The 23,844-nt window shown below is 48.6% G+C and overlaps 1 protein-coding gene across 3 annotated transcripts in view; it reads left to right on the top strand.

The window, feature by feature from the left end:
• Positions 1-23,844, top strand: part of ATG5 (autophagy related 5) — a 1,002,579-nt gene that overhangs the window by 60,718 nt on the left and 918,017 nt on the right. For all 3 annotated transcript variants that reach the window (XM_069606579.1, XM_069606580.1, XM_069606581.1), the window contains exon 2: positions 9,319-9,476. In XM_069606579.1, coding sequence (XP_069462680.1) covers positions 9,369-9,476 — 108 coding nt within the window. In that variant the 5' untranslated portion in view covers positions 9,319-9,368. The remainder of the gene's footprint in view (positions 1-9,318; positions 9,477-23,844) is intronic.

Below are 23,844 nucleotides of genomic sequence, written 5' to 3' on the forward strand. Positions count from 1 at the left end.
CAAGTAAAGCACCTCCTCGAAGCAATGTGTTGTACCTTGACTTTATAGACCTTATAACCTTTGTATGCTAGTAACTGCAGGAGAGTGACAGAGTCCTTCCGTCACTGCTGTTAGTTGTCGCTACACACTAGCAGGTCATCAACGTACTGAATGATACTACTGTGCACTTGAATGTTTCCTTATACAGCATGCAGTATTTTGTTAAAAATACTAGGGGATTCACGTTACCCTTGTTGCTGTCTCATGTGTTCTAATTGCAGCCTGCCATGTGTAAAACACTGGGATACTGCGAGTCTGGGTGCAGGGGTATGGAAAAGAAGGCATTCTTCGATTCCACCACTGTAAAGTGCGTTGCTTGCTGGGGATGTTGCACAATATTTTTTCTTGGTTCGGAACTACAGGAAATTCTGCCTGTACAATGTCATTCAGGGGGCAGAGATCCTCATCATCATCCTCCACCACCCCCCTTTTGCCTTCTTTATCAGATAAATCGCTGTGTTACATGGGGAGATGGAGGGCACAATAATTCCCTGATTCATTAATGGTGTCTCTTATGCCCTCTTCTGCTTCTTTTGATATTGGATATTGCTTTGCTTGAGGCAGTACCGCACCAGGTTTGAGTGTTACTTATAAAGGGCCACTTCTGCAGGAACCCCACATCATGGATACTGGTTGTCCATAACCTTCCTGGGAGCTGCTCTAGATCTTTCTCAGTAAAGGAGGCTTGGGTAGCAAGGGCCATCGACGAACACTGCACCTTAGGATACTGCACCATGTTCTCACAGGGGATCCAATCTCTTCAATACGATACTGTCATGGGTATCAGGCAGGTAGTTGGGGCAAGCTGGGTGGAGGCTTGGCAGGCCTGGCATAGGCACACAAAGAACCCATGACCAATCCCTCCTTATTTCCTTCCTAGTGTTTGTAGTAACTTTCTGTTCCAAACATGAAATGCCTGATGCTTCATGAGCTCTCTAGTGTTTGGGTGTAGCTGGCTATATAAGCCACACCCAAGATTCTTCCAGTGCTTTGTGTTGCTTACTGTGTGCTATAACAGGAAAACACTTGCCGTGCTCCGGATCAGCCAGCTTCTGCTTACCTGCTCCGGATCATTCTGCTTCTGCTTACCTGCTCCGGATCATCCTACTTCTGCATACCCGCTCCGGATCATTCTGCTTCAGTTTACCTGCTCCGGAAGAACCTCCGTTCTTACTCCACACCGAAGCTATCTCCAGTCAAGAGGCGACTTCTACACCGGCACCTGTAAGAACAGAGAAGAACTGGGTTAACAAGTGCACATCAGTAACGCTGCGCATACTCGCCGAATCTTCCCGCGACGCTGCAATCCAGGTCAGTTGTATGCGCGCACAAACCCCTGCAACAGAAAGAAGAGACATTAGTCATTGCGCTCGCCCCAATAACGCGGACACTTATTTCACTGTGCTCATGGTGCATACTTACCATACATACTTACCAAAAGCCTCCGTGTATACTTACCCAACCACCAAGTCTTCCGTAGCGCTAAACCCGGACTTGAGGCGCTAATACCACATAATTTCTCCTGCAAGGGAAAGGGAGAGACATTACCAGGCGCGCTCGAATTGAAGGCGCTGCACGAACCTGCCAGCAGCTAGCTTCTACACGCAGCGCTACTCGCCCACAAAAAATACCGGCAAACAAAGACAATACGGACAGTTTTGGACACTTCACATTCTCCGTGCAACGTTCACTTATGGGAAGGACTTTCTAGCCAGTGAAGAAACTGGCGCCTTGAACACTCGGCCTCGCTGTGAAGACATAAAACAGCGTTTGGCATCTGAACTCAGCCTACAGAATTTGGCACCAATCACATGAGTGAATCGCACCCCTGCGAATGCATGATGGAGTGCACACCCTACTAAAGATCAAGGTATTCCTCCGGGTTAAACAGGGGAGTGAAGACTCGGGGGTCAAGGGAGGCTCGTCCATCGCTCCTGCAGAGACACAGGTGAGTGCGACAGTCAAATAAGTCTGCATCTGTTACCCCTGTAAGGGGCACAGTAGGCTCAATACACAATACAGTGCACCACTCACACCCATTTGAATCAGTTCCCACTATAACAATCCTTTTTACAGACGCCACTAACCCTTGCAGATCCAGCAATAGAATTGTCCCCACCACAAGCTTTGGGGTGACAACTGGCCTAAAAATGAAATCAGATGGGACCCTTCAGCATGCATTACCAATCTGAGGCACTGCGTCAACCCAAATGGTGATGCCATACACAAACATGTCAGGGTCAACGGGGATGCTGCAAACCACCAACTTGCCTCCCCTCGCATGTATAATCACTATTGCCTTCACGGTGCAAATCTCTGGGTTCCGTGAAAGAGAGGGTTATATTCAATTTGCTCGGGGATCACTCCCCAGCAAGTTTACTGGGGAGGATTCTGAGTATAGCAGGGGTGCACGCATCACCTTTCCTCCTATCTTGACAGCTACCTTTTCTGTAAACGGAACCATTGCCACAACCCCAGAGAATCCCTGCATGTCGAGCATTTCACCTGATAATGGAAAATGTCCTTCACTGATGCATAATTTGGCAGCACCTGTGTCGACCATGAAGAAGAATTGTTTATTTCGTATCTCAGAACCCACCAAGGGTTCCTTGTCAGAGTGAGTTGTCCTGGACAGGACTGGACACGCAATGGCTCTCTGTGGGCTGTCCTAATCAGGATAAATGTTTGTCCTCGGAAAGGTGAATGGGTTACCTTCCATGACAAACACCCCCTGCATGGTGCTACTGTTCCGTTGGGGACAGCATTGCCTCTGGGTACAGGGCTGCCGTACGATTGGTTCATTGGTGTGGCCTGGTTTGGGATGCCGGATGGTCCTGCTGTTGCCTGTGTGGGGTTCACGGTGGCATCTGTGTGTAGGCTTGGTGTATTTGGTACAGGATGGAAGCAGTCATTGGGGGCACAGGGATGTGCTGCTGTTGTTTCATTGGACAGGCAGGGGCATACGGATTGTATCCCACCCCCATTCTACTACATTCCCTGGCAAAGTGCCCCCATTTCCCACAGCCCCAACACTGACATGGTCCTGTCCTCCCACCCCCTCACAGCCCCAACACTCTAAACCCAATCGACTCCCCTACCTCTCCCCCCTTAAAATCCCTCTCTTACCCGCTGCTGACCTTGATGCCACTAGGAATATTGGGAATGAGGTCCACCGCTCTCCATTGCCCCTGTCGTCTTTGCCAAAGTGCTATTATTCTTGCCTCATTTTGCGCCGCTACATGCTCCTTTTGGCGCTGTCTGAGAAACTGTAACTGCTGCCCCTTCAACTGCTATTTTCGCAATCTTATTCTTTACCAGTTTTGCTTCCTGAGCCTGCAGTCTCTGTGCCATTTCCTTTTCTCTCTCTCTCTCTCTCTCTCTTTTATCCGCTTACAGTGGTGTATAATGATAGTCTGTATCTCGGTCCACCCCTTTGCTCTTTTGGAGTGCCTTCTGCACCGCTTTGGGCAATCCCCTTAATAACAAAATAGAAAATGGTCTCCGCTCTCCATCTCCTGCACCTTCATAATAAACTGGGCGGGTACTTCATCATCACCCATGGTGTACTGCATTATGGACTTTAAGTCCGGTTTGTCGGGATATGCCTCCTGCAGCACGTACCACACCTGTCCTCTAATATTGTTAGAGGATGCCCCATCATGTGCATCATCATCATCATCACCTAGCTTCACTCCCGGATACCCAGCCTTAACCCACACCTCCCCGGCCTAATCTCCCACAAATGCAATGAGCAGGCTTGTCATGTCCCCCACAGCTAAAGGGAGCCCACCTGTCTGTTTCTCAAAAGCATATAGGGCTCTAGCAGGGGAGTATTTAGGGAGATAAAGTTTGAGATAGCATGGTCCCAGGCCCCAGAAGGCCTTTTTGATGTTGCAGAGGGTCTTGAATTTGATCCTTGCAGAGATTTTAGGGCTGGAGAGATACAGTACCTGGGCTTGAGGCCAAGGAGAAGTCTTGCAGCCCTATTTTGGATCAGCTGGAGTGGGAGTAGAGAGGAAAGAGGGAGTTTGAGAAAAAGAGGCTGTTGCAGTAGTCCATCCTGGAGAGGACCAGAGCTCTTCAGACACTGAGCTTCTGGGGGAAGGTGAGAAAGAATTCCTCTGAGGAGGTGGAGCTGGAAGTGGGACTTCTTAGTAAGATCCATGATGTGAGGGATGAAGGGGAGAGCAGAATTGAAGATGACCCCAAGGTTTTTGGCCTCACGGGATGGTTGGGGTAGAGGGCCCAAAGAGGGTGGCCAGAGGTTAGGAGGATACCACACTTTATCACAGCCAACACCTCACCTGCAAAAAACTCCAGCACAATTTGCGCAATGTTCCACTCCACTGTCCGTCTTACTCCTGGTCTCTTGGTGTGCCTCCTCTCAACCTGAACTCACTCGAACACCCCTCACTTATTCTGGCTGTTTATTTTATACAGCTTACTTAATTTTCCTTTCTCTTCCCCCTTCCTTGGTTACATAGGACTATTTGGACCAAACGGTGCTTGCAGGCCTCTTGGGGGTTGGGCCACAACATCTGGAGGCTTTAAACCCCCTTCTAGCCCTGCCCCTTTTTTCCCATAGCAGTTGAAGCAGTGTCTCTGGCTCAGGGTTCGGTTGTTGGGCTGCTATCATGGAGATACAGTGAGCCCCATTTTGTTGTTTGGATGTGCCATTGTATAGTTTTTTTTAATGTTGTTCTTGAATCGCTTTCAAAGCAGGCTGCTCCAGTTGTGCAGAACGGATTGACTCTCAATTGCTGCATGACCTTCTAGCACTGGTAATCCTGCAATTCATTCTGGCCAGAATAGATTTTGGCCGGCATTGGGTGATTGACAGTGGTATTACTTTCAACAAGCATGGCACATGTGGTGGGGACAGGGAATGGAGCTCTCACAACACCTTCGCCCCACCTCTTGGGCAGGACTGTTTGTGGCAAAAACCCTGGTACTCCTCTGCCCCAGCTCGAGAGGGGACCCTCTTTCCCACACCCCCCTCCCCAATCCATGACTTTGACTCTGTCACAAGCCGCACAACCTTTTCTATAAGCAGGCCACTCTTTGGGCCTCATTACAAGTTGTGCGGAATGCGTTTAACGGCGCTGGTAATGGTACTGGCGCCATTAAACGCATTCCGCACAATTACTAGGTCCCCTCGCGGGACCCCCTCAGAACATCTGGTTTATCCAGAAGTCCATAGCGGGTCCCGCAAGGGGACCAGGGAGCTAACAACGGGCCCTCTTGTAATTGGCCCGTTGTTAGCTCCCTCCCCATTCCCATTGAGCCCTATCGGGGCTCGAATGGGAAGGTCCGGGTCTGGGTTCCCTGAATGGGGAAATACCGGGCCCTCCATACTCGGAATTGCCCGGTATTTCCCCATTCAGGGAACCCGGACACGGTTTTGGAGGCAACCATGGCTACCTCCAAAGTAATAATGAGGCCCTTTGTCTTTTAATGCATCCCCTTGTGTGCCTAGATCCACATGAACCCTGGGGATATTTTTAACAAAGTCTGATATCACCACCTCTGACTCCTTTTTCACCACTAGGTCCCTCAGTAACCCTTGGTTCATCTTCCACATGTGGGACTTCCTTTCTGGTTTTAATGAGTTTATAACCACATGAATTGAGGTGTGATCCAAAAACCCTAGATCCCCATTTTTTTTTTGTTTAGTTTTTTGGGCTACTTTAGTGCATATACAGAAGTAGGCCTTTTTATGACCCAAAAGTGTCCTGAAGGCAATCCGAAGAAAGAACTAAAGAAACAGAAACAGACAGGGTGAGATCTCGCAAATTTACGAAATCTTGCAAGATCCAGAAATCACATCGACTATTTTGAAAGCAGACTATTTAAACCCCTCCTTTCAGTAACCATGTGTGCAGACACAGTGGGAATATAAAAGCGTAATGATGTTGTCTAGATGGGCATGTCTCTAGTTATCCACCAGGCCTGCGTTTTCTAATAACTTTAGCGTAGCTTTAGATGCTGGATTTATCCCCCATTAGGAGCATTTGAAGACCTCCCAAGGATCAAGAACAAATTTAGATACCTAGCCAGAATTATGTCCCCTTACAAATGCTATCAACTCTTTGAGAGCAGCTTTCAGGTAGCTGTTGTGTCCCTTATTCAAACTGTAATTAATAGCTAAGGTTACAGTCTCCCCATTTAGCACTCCCATCATGTACCGATATCTGCCCTCCTTATCCCTCTTAGTATCATTCTGCCGAAAATTCACTTTAGAACCAAACAAGAAACCCTTGTACAAGCAAAAGACTATTTTGAGAAAGATTTGGTTCTAAGTCTACCAGTATCTTTCCGAAGAAGGTGTGTTTCCTAGAGAGTTACCAAATCGACTTGCATTCTTTTCAGTGAGTGCATTAATCTGACTCTTATTCTGGGAATGTAACCCCTTTACGTTATAGGATACTTATTTGAATGCTTAATGTATTAATACTCTAGTTTTGTCTTCTCTCCCTTTATCGTTTTGTGAGATTCATAGACTTTTCAATTGATAGTCCCTGGTTTGGATATAATGCCCTCCCAACAATCAACCCATCCCCTCAACCCCCACGGTCCAACCTGAAGATGAAATGAAGAAAAACAGAGGAGAATATAATCCTTTCTCTCGCCAACTTCATCATCAAACAAGACAGTAACAATGTGGCGAGTTCAGTCAGGACTGGGCAAGTGTGTATATATATATATACAGTCTCCTGCAGGATCCAAATGCCTGTATCTGCTGACCACCTAGAACCCAGGGCAGCATTCCCTGCTGCTTTAACAAACAATACTGTCCATACTCAAACCTTGTTCCCTATGTCATTTTAGGTAGCCTGTAGCCTCCATCATGGACGACTTCTGAATTCCCAGAGGCAAGCTTAGTGGTGTGGACATCCTCCTCACTTGTATCACTATTCTGCAATCTCCATTCCCCCACACCCCTGGCCACACCCCTGTTTACCATCATGTCCAAGGAACATACAAAGGTTGTTCATATATCAGTGTCACGTAGTGTTCATGGGTTCAGTTGGAGCTCCACTTTTCACGTTATCAGAACAAATGGACTGAGCCAGTGGTGTACCTTTCTCCACCATCTTCCTGATTGTCTTGTCTTCTTGTCCGCTTCCACCATGAATCCTGTTGCTTCCTCAAGCGTGGTGCCTTACCTGTTTACCTTCCCATGTGAAAATGATGCCGAACAGGAACTTCCACTTGTATTTTATATCTGCTTGTCTGAGCTTTTCCGTGACTATTCGAAAGGATTCCCTTTTGTAAAGTGAGTCACCAGATCTCGAAAGCTGCGTCAAGTCTGTTGCAATTATGAGAGAGTTCCCATCTCTCTTGACAGATCTTCTTTCGTGTTTCTTGCATGGAACTTGTGGCTGAGTCCTCGGGCTGTGGCAAACTGGACCCACCCTATTTATTCTAACAACCACTGTCCCCACCTTTGCAATCTCTGGCAAAATGCTTTCAAACATTATCAGAGTCCATCCCTTAAAGTTTGCTCCCTTCTCTCCTTCCTTCATTTCTACAAATCCTCAGATTTTCACGATGTTAGCAGTTCTCCAGGTCTTCAATGGTGGCTACCAAGAGCTTCATCTTTTGTTTTACATCTGCTAATTCTCCTTGCAAGTGAAAAACATCATCCAGTGACTGGAGAGTGGACTCTGCTTCACACATACGGGTATTCATGTGTTGTAGGTCTTTGGATAGGTCAGTGTCACAGATGGCCTGAGAAATCAACAGCTAGTAGAGTTAAGATGTTTCATTAGGGTTTTAAAGAAATGGTATGGGAAGACTGGGATGGTTGAAATTAAGGGGGGGGGTCCCTATGGTTCTCTCGACATCCCCTAGGTCTCCCTCAGGCATCCCTAACCCACAGAGCCACCCCAAGGTACTCTAAAGCAAGGTAACCAGTCCTATCTAAGTCTCCTTTTCCTTCTATCTGCTCCCCTCTCTTTCTCATTTCTGCCACCTTCCCACTACCTGTACCTCACCTATTCCCACTTTTTTTTCTCAACCTTTTCCCCCTCTCCTCCTGCTTCCCACTCTCTGCCTCCCTATCTACTCCTCTGTCTCCTGATCTTGCACAATGTCTCTGTCTGATTATCCCAAATCCCTACCTCCTTCTCTCTGCCCTCCTCACTACTACTACTCCTCCTGCCAGGCTTTCACTTTCTGCTCCACCCTCCTGTCAACACCCTCCATCACTTACTCTCATACCCTCTCTAATTCCCCCTACACATATCCCCCCCTCTCTCTGTGGGGTTGGTAGGTCAGGTGTGTTTAATCTCTGTGTGGCCAGAAAAACCCGAGTCCATTCCATTCCATTGCTCTTCTCTATTGCACTCCCCTCGTTCCAATAAGGATTATGTTTGTTGTGCCCAAGGGCATTCTGGAAAAGACAAGAGAACTCTGGCCAGAAAAGAGGTTGTTGGGCATTGTGAAAGGAACGCAGGTATCAGCAGACACATACAAGGCATTCTCAGGTGGTGCAGTGACTGGGCCCCTGCCCCCAAACTTTCACGCCACTGGGGTAGTATCTGCTCTATCATGTACCCTTGTATGCCCCACCCTAGGTTGGCGGGGGGGGTCCCGGTAGCCCCCTGACAGGGTCATGATCCTAACCTTGTCACATCAGATACTGACTTGCATATGTCCGCTATCACGTTTTGAGTTTCTTGTTTTAGGGTTTGGGTCCGATTATCCTTGAGCAAACCTGGTGAGGGGTATTGTTTACTGATGTTGCCTCCTGGCTTTCTTTGTTTTTCTTCTGGTCATCCATCTTTCCTGGTGCTTCAATGTTCCTAGCTTGCAACGTTTGCACTGACCAGTAGGCTTTAATTGACCTGATTCTTCTGGAAGATTTCTGTGAAGACCTCAGCATTTCTCAGATTACTTTGCATACTTTTGTAGTCAGGGGGCGAAAAAAATCAAGTTACTCGCCACCTTAATTCTTTGCATACACAGAGCATACCATGTCTTACCCGCCAAGAGTCAAAAATAACTAGGCAATAACACTGCAATCTACTTCGGGCCCGCTTTGAACGGCCTGGGTGCTCAAGAATTGGTGGCTCCTGAGTCCGGGAAAGGCGGGTAGTGGCCCTCGCAATCCTTTCTTCAATTCCTGTCAGTTCACGTCTATTGCTCTAATCAGCACTGTGCATTTCTCTGCAATTGTGTTTTAAATTGTCCTTTCATTGACATTTGCAAAGCTCGCCAAAAACAGGTAATGTGAGCCTTTACTTTGCTTTTCCCTTTTTTTTTTTTTGCTTCAAGGTATAGATGGTTGCAAGTAGTCTGTATGTGCTGCACCACTGGTAGGAAGAATGACAGATGACAAAGATGTGCTTCGAGATGTTTGGTTTGGACGAATTCCAACCTGCTTCACATTATATCAGGATGAACTGTCTGAGCGCGAAGCAGAACCATACTATGTAAGTGCAATTAAACTAAGAAGAAACCCCTTTACCCCTTGACATTGTCTATTGTTTACGGTTTAGGTGTGCATTTAGGATTTTGCAACCAATTGACAAAAACCCTTGAGCATGTAATGTATTTTGTACGTTGAATCTAAAATGTCATTGTCTGGGATAAAAATCTCATGTTGCAAGCCAGGCATACAAAGTCACTCGACCCTGTCGGCTCTAAACCTGCACACTAACCACCATGTCTTACACATCAAGAGTCCATGACCCTTCAGTGGCCAGGGGTGAGGGCAAAGTTTGAGACCTGCTATTGCTATTAATGGGAGTCAAAACTTGACGGTCAAGATACTAAATCTGACACACTAACCAATGTGTGGGAGGTCAATTTTCGCTTTTAATTCTCTTTAAAACAAAAAGACATCCCAAAGAATGGTCACCACACTTTTTTGGCAGATCAACTGCCAGGTAAGGCGTTTCAGTAATGGCGAAGGAATGAAACAGTCAGCATGCGCTACACCGACATTTAGGTTGAGGAGAGCTGGGCCATAGAGCGTGAGGGAACCAGTATTGGGACATTTAATTACAAGAACATTTTTTTGATTATTATTTTATTTTTATAGGCACCTCTTTTGCATGGATAGCGAAGGATAGCTTTTCGGCAGAGGCAGGTGAGGATTAAGGGATGCCCTGTTTGGGGTGGACAAAGTCCCATTTGCAGATGGTTTTGTTCCCTTCTGTACTAGCATGGCAGGATGAAAAATAGATGCATTGTTGTGTTGCTTAAAACTATGCAAGTGGTTGCGATTATTCAAAAACTTCCATCCGTCAGTCCTCAATTTTGCAATAAGAGTTGAAAGAAAAACACAGTTTATAGTTTGTGAATTACAGGAACTTAAAGAACTTTAGCTAGCCACCCCTGTGCAGTTTTATATGGGCAACTGCTGACTAGATTATTGGTGCTACAAAGAACGAACTGCTAGCTTTCAGTGACCACAGATGACCCGAACGGGGTACAGTTGGTAGTTTCAGTGTTTTTATGACCATGTTTGCATGACCATTCATTTTCAAGTTAGTAGTAGGGTATTTAAAACAGAATAATATTTTTTTTCTAGTTTGTTGCTCCTTTGCCAGGGAGTAACAAAAGTTGTATATTTCATAACGAATGTTAAAAGATCCAGAAGTGAGTTATGGAGTCTTTGGGTGCTTGCAAAGTACTCGAAGTAATGATGTGTTAAGGCTGGAGATTCTGTGAGCAAATGGAGAGAAAACACGTCGAGATTTTCTCCTGTTTTTCCCCGGTTTTGTGGAACTCCTTACGTACTTCATTGCTTTTGGGCTCTACACTATTAACCATTCATAAAGATTTGAGGACCTTTCTTTAAGTGCCAGCTTTAAATTAACCAGTTAATTTTCCAACTATTTTGCGACTGTTTTAGACATCTGTGTTAATATGTCATTTATTGAATGCACGCCTTTTCTCTAGTTATTAGTTTTATTTTGCCAAATCCTGGCTGTTGTATTTTAAAATCGACATTGATTTTTTCTTATGGATTGCTAAATTGAATGTTTTGGTATTTTATAAGTTGTACAGTGCTCCCATTTATTTGTGAGTTAGGTTTGCGCCATGTCAAAACTGTTATACTGTTTTTATAGCTCTCATAACCTGGTTAAAATAGGATTTCAAATTAAAAATCAAACCGAAGGATAAAATGGGCTTTGCTATTACTGGAAAGCATCTGTAAATAGTATACAAGCGATCGGAAGCCACTAGTTTAAACCTGTAATAAGCCCTGAGGGTTAAGTGCCGTATAGTAGCGGTAGACACAAGCCTCATGTTAGACTACAGAATGAATCCGAAAGCAACCAGAGCAAATATTTAAACATTTTCGCTTTTTATTTGCTGCTTGCCAATACGAGGGCTCTTGTTCTAGTCGTCCTTCTCGACCGAACATCATGAATAAGTAAGGTCTATGTTTCGTTTATACAACATGTAGCATAAGAGAATATGCAATTGGCATTGGCTAAACCCTCCCTGCCCAACCCCCCACTAGCACCTCAGTACCAAATCAGCAGATTGAAAATGTCTGCCGTGTGTCAGACAGATTGATGTGTTATGTTAAGACAACGAGGCTCAAGATCTACGTTTTCTAGGATGCCTTTTTTGGCAGATTTGATAACCTGACCGCCAGGTTCTGAGTGTGTCCCATTTGAATCTTTGATGGCCCAACTTGAAAGGAAAGGCGGGCGGGGCGCTGGAAACCGTTAATCGCACATGCTTCACTTAATGTGCAAGTATTAGTGTTCGTGGTTCTTGCTGCTTGGAAAATGAGTTTGATGGATGTGTGCCAATGAATCATTGTGGTGAGCTTTCCAAACCCAATGTGCTGTTAGAAGGCTGATTCCTTTGCTGACATATGCATTGTGCAAATGTCTAGTTTTCTTTTTTGGTTTATGGGAGTTCACCATGTTATCTGGATTTTCACAATTGTTTTACTGTGATGAGTTGATCGTAACTTGAAGATTAAGCAATAAACGCTAAATAGAAATGACCTAAAACTGGAGTTGCCATGATCACAAGAGTAAAATCTTTGAAGTCGAAGTGCATCTAGCTATGATATGATATGGCATTTATAACGCGCCTATACACAAGTGTTTCGAGGGTGAACAGAGGGAAGACGGAGACAACGATCTTACTAGGCCAGGTGACATTGAGATCGCGCAGGGGAAGGGGAAAAGTGCGGGCGGTGGGGACAGTGCAGCACATGGGATTGACAGTAAAAATAAATAAAAGCAATAAGTAAAAAGTGCGGCCAGCTGGTGACAAGTGCAACGGGAAGTGCAGACATCCGGTGTCAAGTAATGGTAGGGGACTGTGGGGGTTGCCAGGGAGAGAAAGCCGAAGCAAAGAGGGAGGTTTTGAGGTGCTTCCGGAACCAGAAATGGTTCTCCTGAAGTTTCAGGGAAGCTGTTCTAGAGGGAGGCACCAGCCGAGGAAAACGATCTACCACCAACTCGTTGCTTGGAGAAGCGACTGACCGTGAGGGAGTTGGAAGCGGATGAGCGACGAGCTCGAGACGGAAGATATTTAGGAAGAGAGAGTTGAAGTTATTGTTGCCGATGAGGAGACTCTCGGTTTTACTGGCATTAAGGCAGAGATCATTGACGGCACACCACTACTGGATAGCAGAGAGACAGTCGGAGATGAGGGAAGGAGAAGAAGTGGCCAAAGGGAGCCTGAAAATTAGCTGTCATACGCAGAGCACTGAAAGTTGGGGCAGAGAGTGGCAATGCGGGGGGCAAGAAGTGCCAGGTATTGGTTGAGTAGCCAGGGAGAGAGGTTGGACCCCTGGGGAACCCCACAGGTAGAGATGGAAGAGAGAAAGGACCCAAGTTGAACCTGGGAGGGTCAATCAGAGAGGAAAGAGGTCAGCCAAGGGTAAATAGAAGGGTACCTGTAAATACCATAGGTCCGCCAGGTAAGATATATAGAAAATAAGTAATGGAACTAGATATAAATGAGGCTAGCGAAAATCCTTTTACACTTACAAAACCGTTCTTGCAATAGAAAAAAATATATTTTTTTATTTTCACATATAGTTTTCAAGCTCTTAACTCAGAACTGTCAGGAACGCGAATCCTTGTAGACTATAGATGCCTCCGTCCCCAAACACCAGTAAGGGAGGACCAAGACCACTCCCTGAGCAATTATTGAGACCACAGGTGATTGTTGACAGGAACGCAGGTACCCAGGCAGCTGCAGAAAGAAACAGTAAGCCAAAATGAGGAAACAACCTACACTTTAGAAAAAACAAGTACGTAATACAGTGATCAAAGGAACACCTACCAGTGAAACCCCTGGGATAGGTCTTGTGGGCCTCCTGATGAGAATGCAGGGCCCTTTGGGCGAATCGCCCTTAAACGGACCAAAAAAGCGGAATCCAAGAAGTACCAGAAGCGAGGGATCCAAAATCGTGAGTCAAAGGCAGTCCAAAGTCCAAATCCAGATTCGTTTACACAAAATAGCCAAGCAAATATCCAGGGGTTAAGCAGGGACAGTCCGTAACACAAGAAGGCAGGGTCAAAATCCAAGGAAAAAGATCGAATCCAAAACACCACTTGCCGAAGAAAAGCAGCTGAGAAGCTTGGACCGAAGCGGCCGGCAATGCTTTATACTGTGGCGCTTCCTGATTGAACACGTGCCCGGCGTTCGCTCTGATCACGTGAGTGGGTTGACGGAAGAATATGTGACCCAATCAGTGAGGAGTGAGAGGCTCGGGGCATTATGGACGCTGAACAGATACTATCACGTGAGCGGGGCAACGCAGGTAGCGTCCATGGCAACTGCCAGCGCCAGCGATTCCAACGGCACCATGACTGTGGGTAGCAGCGTTTCCTCTTCGTGCGGCCATGGGGCAACATCCGCCTGCCTTGCCGCAAATGGGGAAGGAGACAAGCCGAGGTACCACCCGTTGTTGTTGTAGATCTTGTATGTGTGTCTGAGGTTGCTAGTGAAGGCGTGACCGAAACATATTTACAAAACATAAATTCTTTGGCATCACACTCTCCTTTCATACTTTAATTCATACACAAAATATACAATATCTTTTTCTCTTTCACAGAATAGTGAAACCTAAGTCATCAGATATAAACATAAGACAATCCTGTCTGTATCAGTATTGTTTCTGTATCTCAATACACATTAGATGTTCACACAGTAGTTAGAATTCCTTTCTCTTGGATCTGCATGTGTTTTGGTCGATCTTGGACCCCACTGGGTCCGCTATTTCTCCGACCTTCTCCAGGATCTAGGAACCCCTCATCCGAGTTCCCAATATAACTGAAAGAGTGATGTCTTCTGTGGTATATTTTTCTAACCAAAATCATGTCAGTGGTAGTGTTGATGCCAGAAATCAATCCTCCAGGTTACTGAATTAAATTACAGGCACATGTATCTTCTAATGATATAGAACCACACAGGTCATCTCCCTCGCTGGAGCTTGTACTGATTATAATTCTTGTGGATAATTCAAAATAGATCTATACAATCCACTGTCACCTCTCTCTGTAGTTTAGAGGTATGAAGGGTAGTCTCGATGCCACATTTGACTGCCTCTAAGAGCACTCCTTGTGTCTCGTGTGTCCCTTAATCAACAGCCGTTCAATTTCGTTTCAGCAGGGCCTGATCGGTGATACCCAGATACTCTTACATCCCGTCCCCTTTCCTCCATACTGTATGGGCGTCCCTTCCGAGGGACGGGAGACGGAACCTTTTACACCAGAAAAACCCTCTTCCCCTTTAAATTTAGAGGCACGCGGGGGCGCGGCCCAGGGCGCATGCGCTGCCCTTACTCTGCCCTCCGGCACCACACCTCAGTCCCCTTTTCCGCGTCGATGGGAACAGGCCGAATTCACCAGCGCTCCTGGGTTTGGCTTTGGCCATGTAATTCCACGCGCGGATACTTCTTCTCTTTGTCTTTTTTGTCTTTTCCATCATTCAGGTACTCAGTCCTCATGGCGGCACGCTCCTCCCCGGCGCATGTCGACTTCTACAGGGTTCAGCAGGTGTCCATCCTGCAATGGGCTCTTCCCAACTTCAGACCCCCACGCCCTCTGCCTACGTTGCCTTTACCCAGACAACGGTTGGCAATTTTGCTCGGCGTGTGACTCGCTGTCCTCGAAGGCGCTGAAAAACAGACTAGCCAGGTGGAGGGAGCTCTTCCAGAGGATCTCAAGAACTTTGTGAAGCATCGAACCAGGCCCAAGGTAGGGCCAATATTTTCCAGTGCACCCCGCAGGAGAGACGCCTTCCCAGGGACTATCCCGCGCGGGAGGAACCGGCCAGGTCCTTCTTCCGGCACGTCCACCGAGGCTGCTACAGCTACCGGCCTTTGGGTCGAGGGGACCTCGGATCCTCCCAGATGCAGTGTCGAGGGACCGGAAGGTTCTTGTACCGGGCCTAGACCCGAGGGGCTATGCCCTTTTACCGGCACAATGGCCGAGGGGCTATGTCTTAACACCGGCAATACGTCCGTGGAGCTATGCCTTAATACCGGCAATACGTCAGAGGGGGTGCCCAAACGCAGCTCTACCGACCCCCTGGTCGAGGGTGCCACACCTACCGGGCGGCCAAGACCCGAGGAGCAGGGTAGGCCTCGTGATCCACACGCAAGAGTTTTGGATGAGGCCGGGCCCAGCGGGCTGGGCAACACGTTGCAGGCATGTGGCAGGCTGCTCGACAAAATAGTAGCTGTGCCAGAAAGGGGCACCCGTCCGACGTCATTCCACGAATTTGGTGAAGAACGACTGTCAAGGTGGGACTGGTCTCAACCAGGTACGTGGCCTACAGTCTACCCTTCATTTGCGCAGGGCAACTTTCCCGTGCGTCCATATGGACAGGGTACGCAGCAGCTGCAGCAGACCCCTGCTACCCTGTCGGTACCCCCTGCCACCTCTTCGTCCAGCGAGGAGGTGCTCTTCGAGAAGTTTCTCGGCTGCATGAGGTCTCCTCAGATGGGGTTATCATCAAGGACGCAGTCAGGGAAGTCCTCGCCACCATGCTAGAGGCACCACAGACGCCTTCATCGGGCCCCCTGGTCCCGGTGCAGCCGGCTCCAGAGCCAATTCCACCTCCTCTGCCTCCGGCTGCGGTCCCTGTACTCCAGCCTCCGGAGCCATGTACCCCTCCTCCTCTACAAGATCCTCCAGATCTGCAGGATACCGACGAGGAGGATCCGGACACGCCATCCTCAGCCAGGGCCTTCCATGAACGTCTTGCTGGCCTGGCGGAGTACCTGGGCCTCCCCCCCCCCCCCCCCCCCCAACCCGAGGTCGAACACCCGGCAGAGGGGGTTCTGGCTGAAGTTCTCACAAGGTGCCCCTCTGCCAACACAGGGATTCCACTGCAAACCGATGTAGTGTCCCTGGCCAAGAAGGGTGGCTCAAGCCCCACTCAGTCCAGCTGGTCAACCGAGGCCAGGACGCCAAGTACAGGCAGATGGAGGGGGGATACACTCTTGCTTTCGACCCATACTCAGCCACACTCCTCGGTGATCGCTGCAGCATCACTTTACTCCAAGCCTCAGTCGTCCTCAGCCTCCTCCTCTGCGGCGCTGCTAGGCAAGGAGGAGAGTATCTTGGAGGCGTACGGCAAGAAGATCTACTACAACGCCTCCTTGCACCTGCGTCAGGCCAACGCAGATACCATGCTGGATGCTGCCAACCGACAGTTATGGCTGGAAATTGCAGACTTCCTCCCGGAACTCCCCACCCAATTCCAATCACGCTTTAAGGCGGGGCTAGCGGAAGCCAAGGTCGTGGCGCATGACCTCATGGAATCCACAGTGGCGCATATCAATACCTCAGGCCGTGCCATCTGCATTGCCATGAACATGAGAACAGCCTGGCTCCTGGCAACAAAATTCAACCCAGATGTCCAGGAGCACATTCTAGATCTACTGTTCGAGGAGGGGGACCTCTTCCACTCCTCTATGGACAAAGAGCTGGACAAAAACAAGAACCGCTCTCAAACGACGAAGTCTTTATCCTTTCTTACAAAGACCATGCCCAAATCATACACCCAATCTCAGCAACGCTCGGAGAAGGGTCATACATATGGAGGGTTCCGCCAAACTGGTGCAAACAACAAAAAAGGGGGGGAGTAAGGGCTTTCTCCAGTCCCCCCCCTTCTCAGCCTCCGAGGGAAAGCAGGCATGACACGCCCCTTCGGGTCGACGTGTCTCTGGTGGTGGGCAGGCTTGCTCTCCATGGACATTTCTGGCGCCAGAATTTTGCGGACCCCTGGATCCTCTCCATAGTATCCACTGGGTACCGCCTTCCTATCCCAGCCTCTCCTCCACTCCCACAGGTTGGGACAGCAACTCTTTTGGCGGAGATCCGGTCGCTCGTAGAGAGCCAGGCAGTGGTGGAGGTTCCAGCCTCCCAGCAAGGCTTTGGCTTATACTCCAGGATTTTCGCCATTCAGAAGAACCAGGTGGGCCTGAGAGTTCTGCTGGACCTTTCCAACCTCAACCTCTCTTTACCCCTGCAAAAATGCAAGATGGTTACGCCAGTTTTTATAGCAGAGACATTGGACAAGGGAGACTGGATGTGCTCTCTGGATCTGAAGTATGCGTACCTACACGTCCCGATTTGGCAGCCACATCGTTCTTGCCTATGGTTCAGGATCCTGGGCTACCATTTCCAATACAAAGTCCTCCTGTTTGGCCTCAACTCGGCCCCCAGGGTCTTTACCAGACTCACGAACGCTGTAGCGGCCCTCCTCAGAGCGTAGGGCCTCCACATCTACCCATACCTCGATGACTGGCTCGTCAGGGCTAAATCTCTGGAAGCAGTTCACCAATCTTCCTGTGCCCTTATGAACACACTGCACGACCTGGGCTTCTCGCTCAACCTCAAGAAGTCACAGCTGCTTCCTACACAGACTCTGACATTCCTGGGACTCATTTGGGACACATGCTCTGAGAGGGTTTTCCTGTCGGAAGACAAAATCTCGGCCATCAAGTGGGCCACCGCCCACTTCCTCATCAGAGAGGTGACTTCGGCATGTTGGTACCAACATCTCCTGGGTCTACTAGCGGCGGTTGTTAGCTGTGCCGCACACGCGACTAAGGATGAGAAGGATTCACCTGCACTTCGCAGCCTCATAGAGTCAGGAGCGGGGCTCACAATCCGAGATGATCAACGTTCCTCCATCTCTCCATCCGGACTTAACTTGGTGGACCATGGACTGCAACCTACGGACAGGCAAGCCCTTCCGGCTGCCCTCTCCACAGGCCATCATCACCACAGACTCCCTGCTCGAGGGCTGGGGAACCACCCTGGACGACCTCTCGGTCCACGGCACCTGGACTCGACAGGAGCAGGATTACCACATCAATTGGTTGGAGCTGAACGCCATCTGGCTAGCGCTCAGAGCATTCCTATCACTTCTCAAGGGCAAGGTTGTCCTCATCCAGACAGACAACTCGACCAGCATGTACTATGTCAACAAGCAGGGAGGCACCAGATACCCTCCTCTGTGCAGACTGGCAATCAGCATGTGGGAATGGGCCCTGGAAAACTAAATGTTCCTCTCTGCAGGTCACCTCCCGGGGGGATCCAACCTGGAGGCGGACAGGCTTAGCAAGATGGGAGCGGACAATTACGAGTGGTAGCTAAACAACCTCGTTATTCAGGAGATCTGCAACAAGTGGGGTCACCCCCAAGTGGATCTGTTTGCCACCTGGCACAACGAGAAGTGCCCCCATTTTGATCCACAGGGTAATTTGCAAGATCAAGGAGTCTCACCGACTCCTCATCATTCTGATTGCTTCATGCTGGCCAGCCAGACCATGGTTGTCGGAGCTCCTCAGCCTCTCGGAGGTGCCCCCGATACACCTCCCGACGGGTCCACCACATCTTCTGGCAGAGCAGGGGGCAGGATCATCCACCCCGCGCCAGGGAAACTAGCCCTTGCAGCGTGGTACCTGAGCAGGTAACGCTTCAGGACCTTAGCCTCTCTCAGGCCAATTTGGAGATCATACAGGGCGCCAGGAGCAAAGCCACCAGGGCCCAGTACAAGAGCAGGTGTACCAAGTTCTGCCACTGGGCAGACTCCAAGGGAATTGACCCCTTGGCCTGCAATTTGGACGACGTGCTCTCCTTTTTGGCGCACCTCGGCCACTCGGGCGTACAGGTCGACATCTGCTGTACATAGCTTGCAGCCATTGGGGCTTACAGGAACTCGGAGGAAGGCATTTTTTCCTCCTCCAACCCTATTGTCAAGAAACATGTGACCGGTCTCACTAGGCTCTACCCGCCTGTCAAGAGACCGCACCCTGTGTGGGACCTTAATATAGTCTTGGGTGCCCTGGCGCACAAACCATTGTTTACTAGTCGGTCTTACCTCGGCTCGCAGAGTCAGCGAGATTCAGACGCTGGTCGCCTCTGAACCATATACCACCTTTCACAAGGACAAGGTAGTCATGCGGACGCACCCGGCATTTCTGCCCAAGGTTCCATCTGCCTTTCACTTGAACGAGGAAATAGTCCTCCCTACGTTCTTTCCCGATCCCAAGGACGAAGCACAGAGGGTGCTGCACTGCCTGGATGTCAGGCGTGCCCTAAAATTCTACTTGGACCGGACCAAGGGCTTCCGCAGGTCGGACGCCCTGTTGGTCACGTTAGGCCGCTCGAGGCCAGGCTATCAGGCCTCTAAGGCTTCCATATCCCGATGGATGGTCTCTGCCATCAAAGAAGCATATGAGGGCCAGCACAAGCCGCTCCCGGCCAACATGCATGCCCACACAGTCTGGGCCAAGGCAACGGCCATCGCTTTCCAGCGCCATGTCCCTTGGCTAGTCATAAGCAGGGCGGCCACTTGGGCCTCTCCCTCGGCTTTCTGCAAGCATTGCTGTTTGGATGCCGGCTCTAAATCTGATGCGGCTTTTGGATAGGCAATTCAGGAGTGATGGAGATTGGGTGATAGTTAGCCGGGCAGGAAGGGTCGGCAGAGGGTTTCTTAAGAAAAGGATGCACAAGGGAGTGCTTCAGGGGGGAAGAGAAGACTCCAGTGGCAAAGGAGTGGTTGCAGAAGTCAGCCAGAGCAGGGACCAAGGTGTCAATGTGGTCCTTGATGGTTTTTACGAGACTTTCATAGCTCGGACTTGTCTAGAAACCTTGCCTGGGGAGAACAGGGGAAAAGCAGTGAAAGAGGGAGGAGAGGTAGCTAAAGAAGGGCCAGAGGAAGAACAGGGAGTAGAGGGGGCAGGGGGAGAGGAAGAGAGAGGACCGGATGTCCTGAGGTTTTTTTTAGATAAAATGAGAGGCCATGGCCGTGCAGAGAGCCTGGGAGGGGCAGGAGGGGTAGACTGCAGCTGGATGGGCTAGCTCCTTGCAGATTTTAAAGAGTTTGGCCAAGTTGTTAGATGCCGCAGAGATGCAGACTTGGATGTGGGCTCTCTTCTTGGTGCGGACAGAGAGCTGTATTGCCTTTGAAGCAGGCGGTTTGTCAGGGGATGTACCAGAAGCACGCCATTTCCTCTCAGCCACCCTGCACTTGCGTTTAAGGGTGGCGAGGTCTGAGTCGTACTAGGAGTTGCACTTGGCTTTGGGCTTCATGCGGATCCTCATGACGGGGCCAAGAACACCAGAACATCGGTAGTATCAGATGTTGCAGAGTGGAGCATGGAGAGGGCTGTGTCAGGGTGTGAGTCAGCCAAAGGGGGAGGAGGGGCGAGAAAGTGGCGGCGAAAGCCTCATCCGACACATGCTTCATGGGTCGGATAACTGAGAAGGTAGGTGGATGTGCTGGAGTTGGCTTGGCCTGAGGGGGTGGAGAGAGTGAGCTGGGAGGACAGGAGAAAGTTATCACTCCAGGAGAGAGGAGTGTTGAGAGGGAAAGAAAGGGGAAGGTCTGTAGAGATCAGAACATCAAGAGTGTGCCCTGCAGAGTGAGTTGGGCCAGGGGGGAGGATAGAGAGTGAGAGATGACTTTCATGCCCCGGCTGGGGGTTAGACACAGGGTTTGACGGCCCGTAGCCCGAGCTTTGCAAAGCCCGGGTTGGCAGGCCGTTAAACCACGTGTCTGCCACCCCAGCCATGGCGTGAAGCCATATTAATACTTATGGGATGAAAGCAGGAATATAATTCTAGCATGGCCCTGTGAATTGAAATGGAAGCAGAAGGTTACCACAAGAAACCCATTTTGAGTCTGCACAACTAATTAAAACAATCGGCATGATTAATTCTGCAGGCTTTTAACTGCTAAACATCGCTTCATCAGAGCACTGCAATGAGCTTTTAATATTTGACTTTCTTCTTTTTACTCTGTTCTTTTCCATATTGAGAAAGGAATTGGGTATTGAGCATTGTGACAAATCGAGGAATTAACCACTTTGCCCCAAGGGGATGTCCCCCTTGAGGCTAGGGAGGTGAGCCCGCTCAGCAACACCTTCCGTAGGGGTTGAGACAAGTGGGACCTCACTGGCAGAGACCACCCCCCCCTTTGGGGGACAAGTAATCTCGTTCCAGTGAGGAGTTCCCTAAAGACAGCCACATCATCACCTACATGTGTTAAACAACCACAAAAACACCTAACAACTGGGACGAAGAAACACTGAATAGGTGCCAGAATCTTACAGGCAAGCAACATGTCCCTTTAAATCCTAGTATTCCATACACTGTGACAAGTAGGTTAAATAATGAACACCCAACGTACAGAAATGACAGAGGCAGAGTCAGCGCAAGCCGACAAACCTGCATGTTTGAAACTCACTTGAAGCATTAGACAGCAATGCTGAGAAGGATCATAAGGAGAAATGCTGGGATGCCAGAGCCAGGGTGACAGCTGAACACAAGAAGCCCAGAGAGGAGAGATGGAGAGAGACCCAGAGCCAGGGCGTCGGCCGAGCATGAGAAATCTGTACGGTAGTTGCCCGAATGGAGGTGGTGGAGGGACCACGGGAACCCTGTGGTGGACAGTTGGTCCCACCAATGTCGCTGATAATGGCGCACATGAAAGGACACTGAGTGTCTGACACCTTATCAACAGACAAGAGTATTGCATAGAGGAGAGAAAACCGAAAGAGAAGCACAACGCCGAACTGCTGGCTAAGACGGCAGGAGATTGGCGAAGAGGCCCCAAAGGAACAAGGTTCCCGGAAGCGTTTCACCTCAAAATTGAAGGTAATGGCGAGAGCAAGTATAACAGGTTGGCAAAAAGCATTGAGTATGTTAAGCGAATAACTCTCAGTAGAAGTCACGAGAGAAAGTTCCCCTTTGAGGAAATTACTTTCAAATATGGGGATATAAGAGAAAATATTGATAAAAGAGAAAAGACTAATATACAGAGAAACCAATTGGGGATAACAATACCCTGAGGGGTTTCTGAGTATAAGGGAAAACTACAAACCACACTTGAAGAATTACAGAGACTGACCAAACGACTATTTGAGGATTTCCTAGAATCCCACAGACTGGTACTAGATGTACCCCCAGGAGAAGGGAGTAATTCTCCACCTATAAGTAAGTTCACATAGTTGTAGGGACAGTTTGGGTAGTTTTTAGACAGCAGACTCTTTTCCTTTTGGACATTCACTACTGACTGACAAGTAACCTTAGCTAGAAATATAAGCAGGGACCACCCATAGAGACTGGGAAAGTTAGGCCTTATCTTACATTAATAAATGTATTGTGAACCATGGCCTTGAAGTGTCCACATCCTTCTTCTGACCTGCCACAGTGTGCTTATCGCATCACTAAACATCTGCTTGCAATGCATGGATATTCAGCTCCTGGATCTTGTTTATTGATGATTCATAAAGTGCTAAGCCGCAAGCCAACACTTCTTGGAAGTGCCAAGAGTGGTAAGGTGGGGGGGGTGGAAAAGCATGGAAGCGGTTAAGAAGCATATTGACTGGTGAGAGAAAAATGAAGGCCTAAGTATTTCCCACTGCTAAGTTGAAGCCACATTGCATGGCCTGGACATTGTGATTACATTCTGTACAGTCAGTTTTACCAGCATTAGGCATACTGTGGTGGAGGTGATTGGTCTTTTGTTTCTAATAGAGGCGTAGTGCTTTCATAGTTTAGACCATGTTCAGCCGCATTTTCCAGTATAATTAGTGAGTGATTCTCAGGAGTTTTAAGATTGCTCATTGGTAACCAGTGAAGAGATCTGGGATGTGGGGTGATGTGATCCTATTTCTTAAAGGGATGGTCTAGTAAAAATTTTTATTTAAAAAATAGATGGGCCACATAAAAAAAAATACTAGCATCCTCCGTTTTAAAACTTCCTATGTAAAATTTTGAGCTATTCAAGCTCAAAATTCGAAAAAGCAAGCACAGGGGCGCAGCCATTTTGTGAAATGGAGGCCCTCCTGTGCTGGCTTTTGCTTTTGCGGCACTAATGAAGGAAAAGCCAGCCAGCTGTAGTAAACCAAGTCTACCCCTGGGTGGCTTTCCCTTCATTAGTGCCGGGACTCGGAGGATGCGGACCGGAGACCAGAGCAGGAAAGCTGCAGCTGAATCTCGGTAAGTGCTATTTATTTTTTTTTACAAAAAATAAGCACTAGCTGCGTTTTTTTTTCTAAGTTTTCCGGGCTGGAGGAGCCCGGAAAACTTAGAAATAAAACCGCAGCCTTAAAAACGTATTTATGTTTGCGGTCGCTTTTGAAGCGAACGCAAACATAAATACAACGTTATTGTGTTGGAAAACGCTGTGGTTTTTCTTTCTAAGTTTCTCAGGCTCCTCCGGCTCGGAGGAGCCTGAGAAACTCGGAAAGAAAAACTGCAGCGTTTTCCAACACAACCGCGTTGTCTGCCTGAATCTGCTTGATCATTTGGGGCTCTCGGGCTCCCCACAGGGAGCCCGAGAGCC

The sequence above is a fragment of the Ambystoma mexicanum genome, chromosome 4p (assembly GCF_040938575.1).
Source record: "Ambystoma mexicanum isolate Mex_15411 chromosome 4p, UKY_AmexF1_1, whole genome shotgun sequence".
NCBI lineage: Eukaryota > Metazoa > Chordata > Amphibia > Caudata > Ambystomatidae > Ambystoma > Ambystoma mexicanum.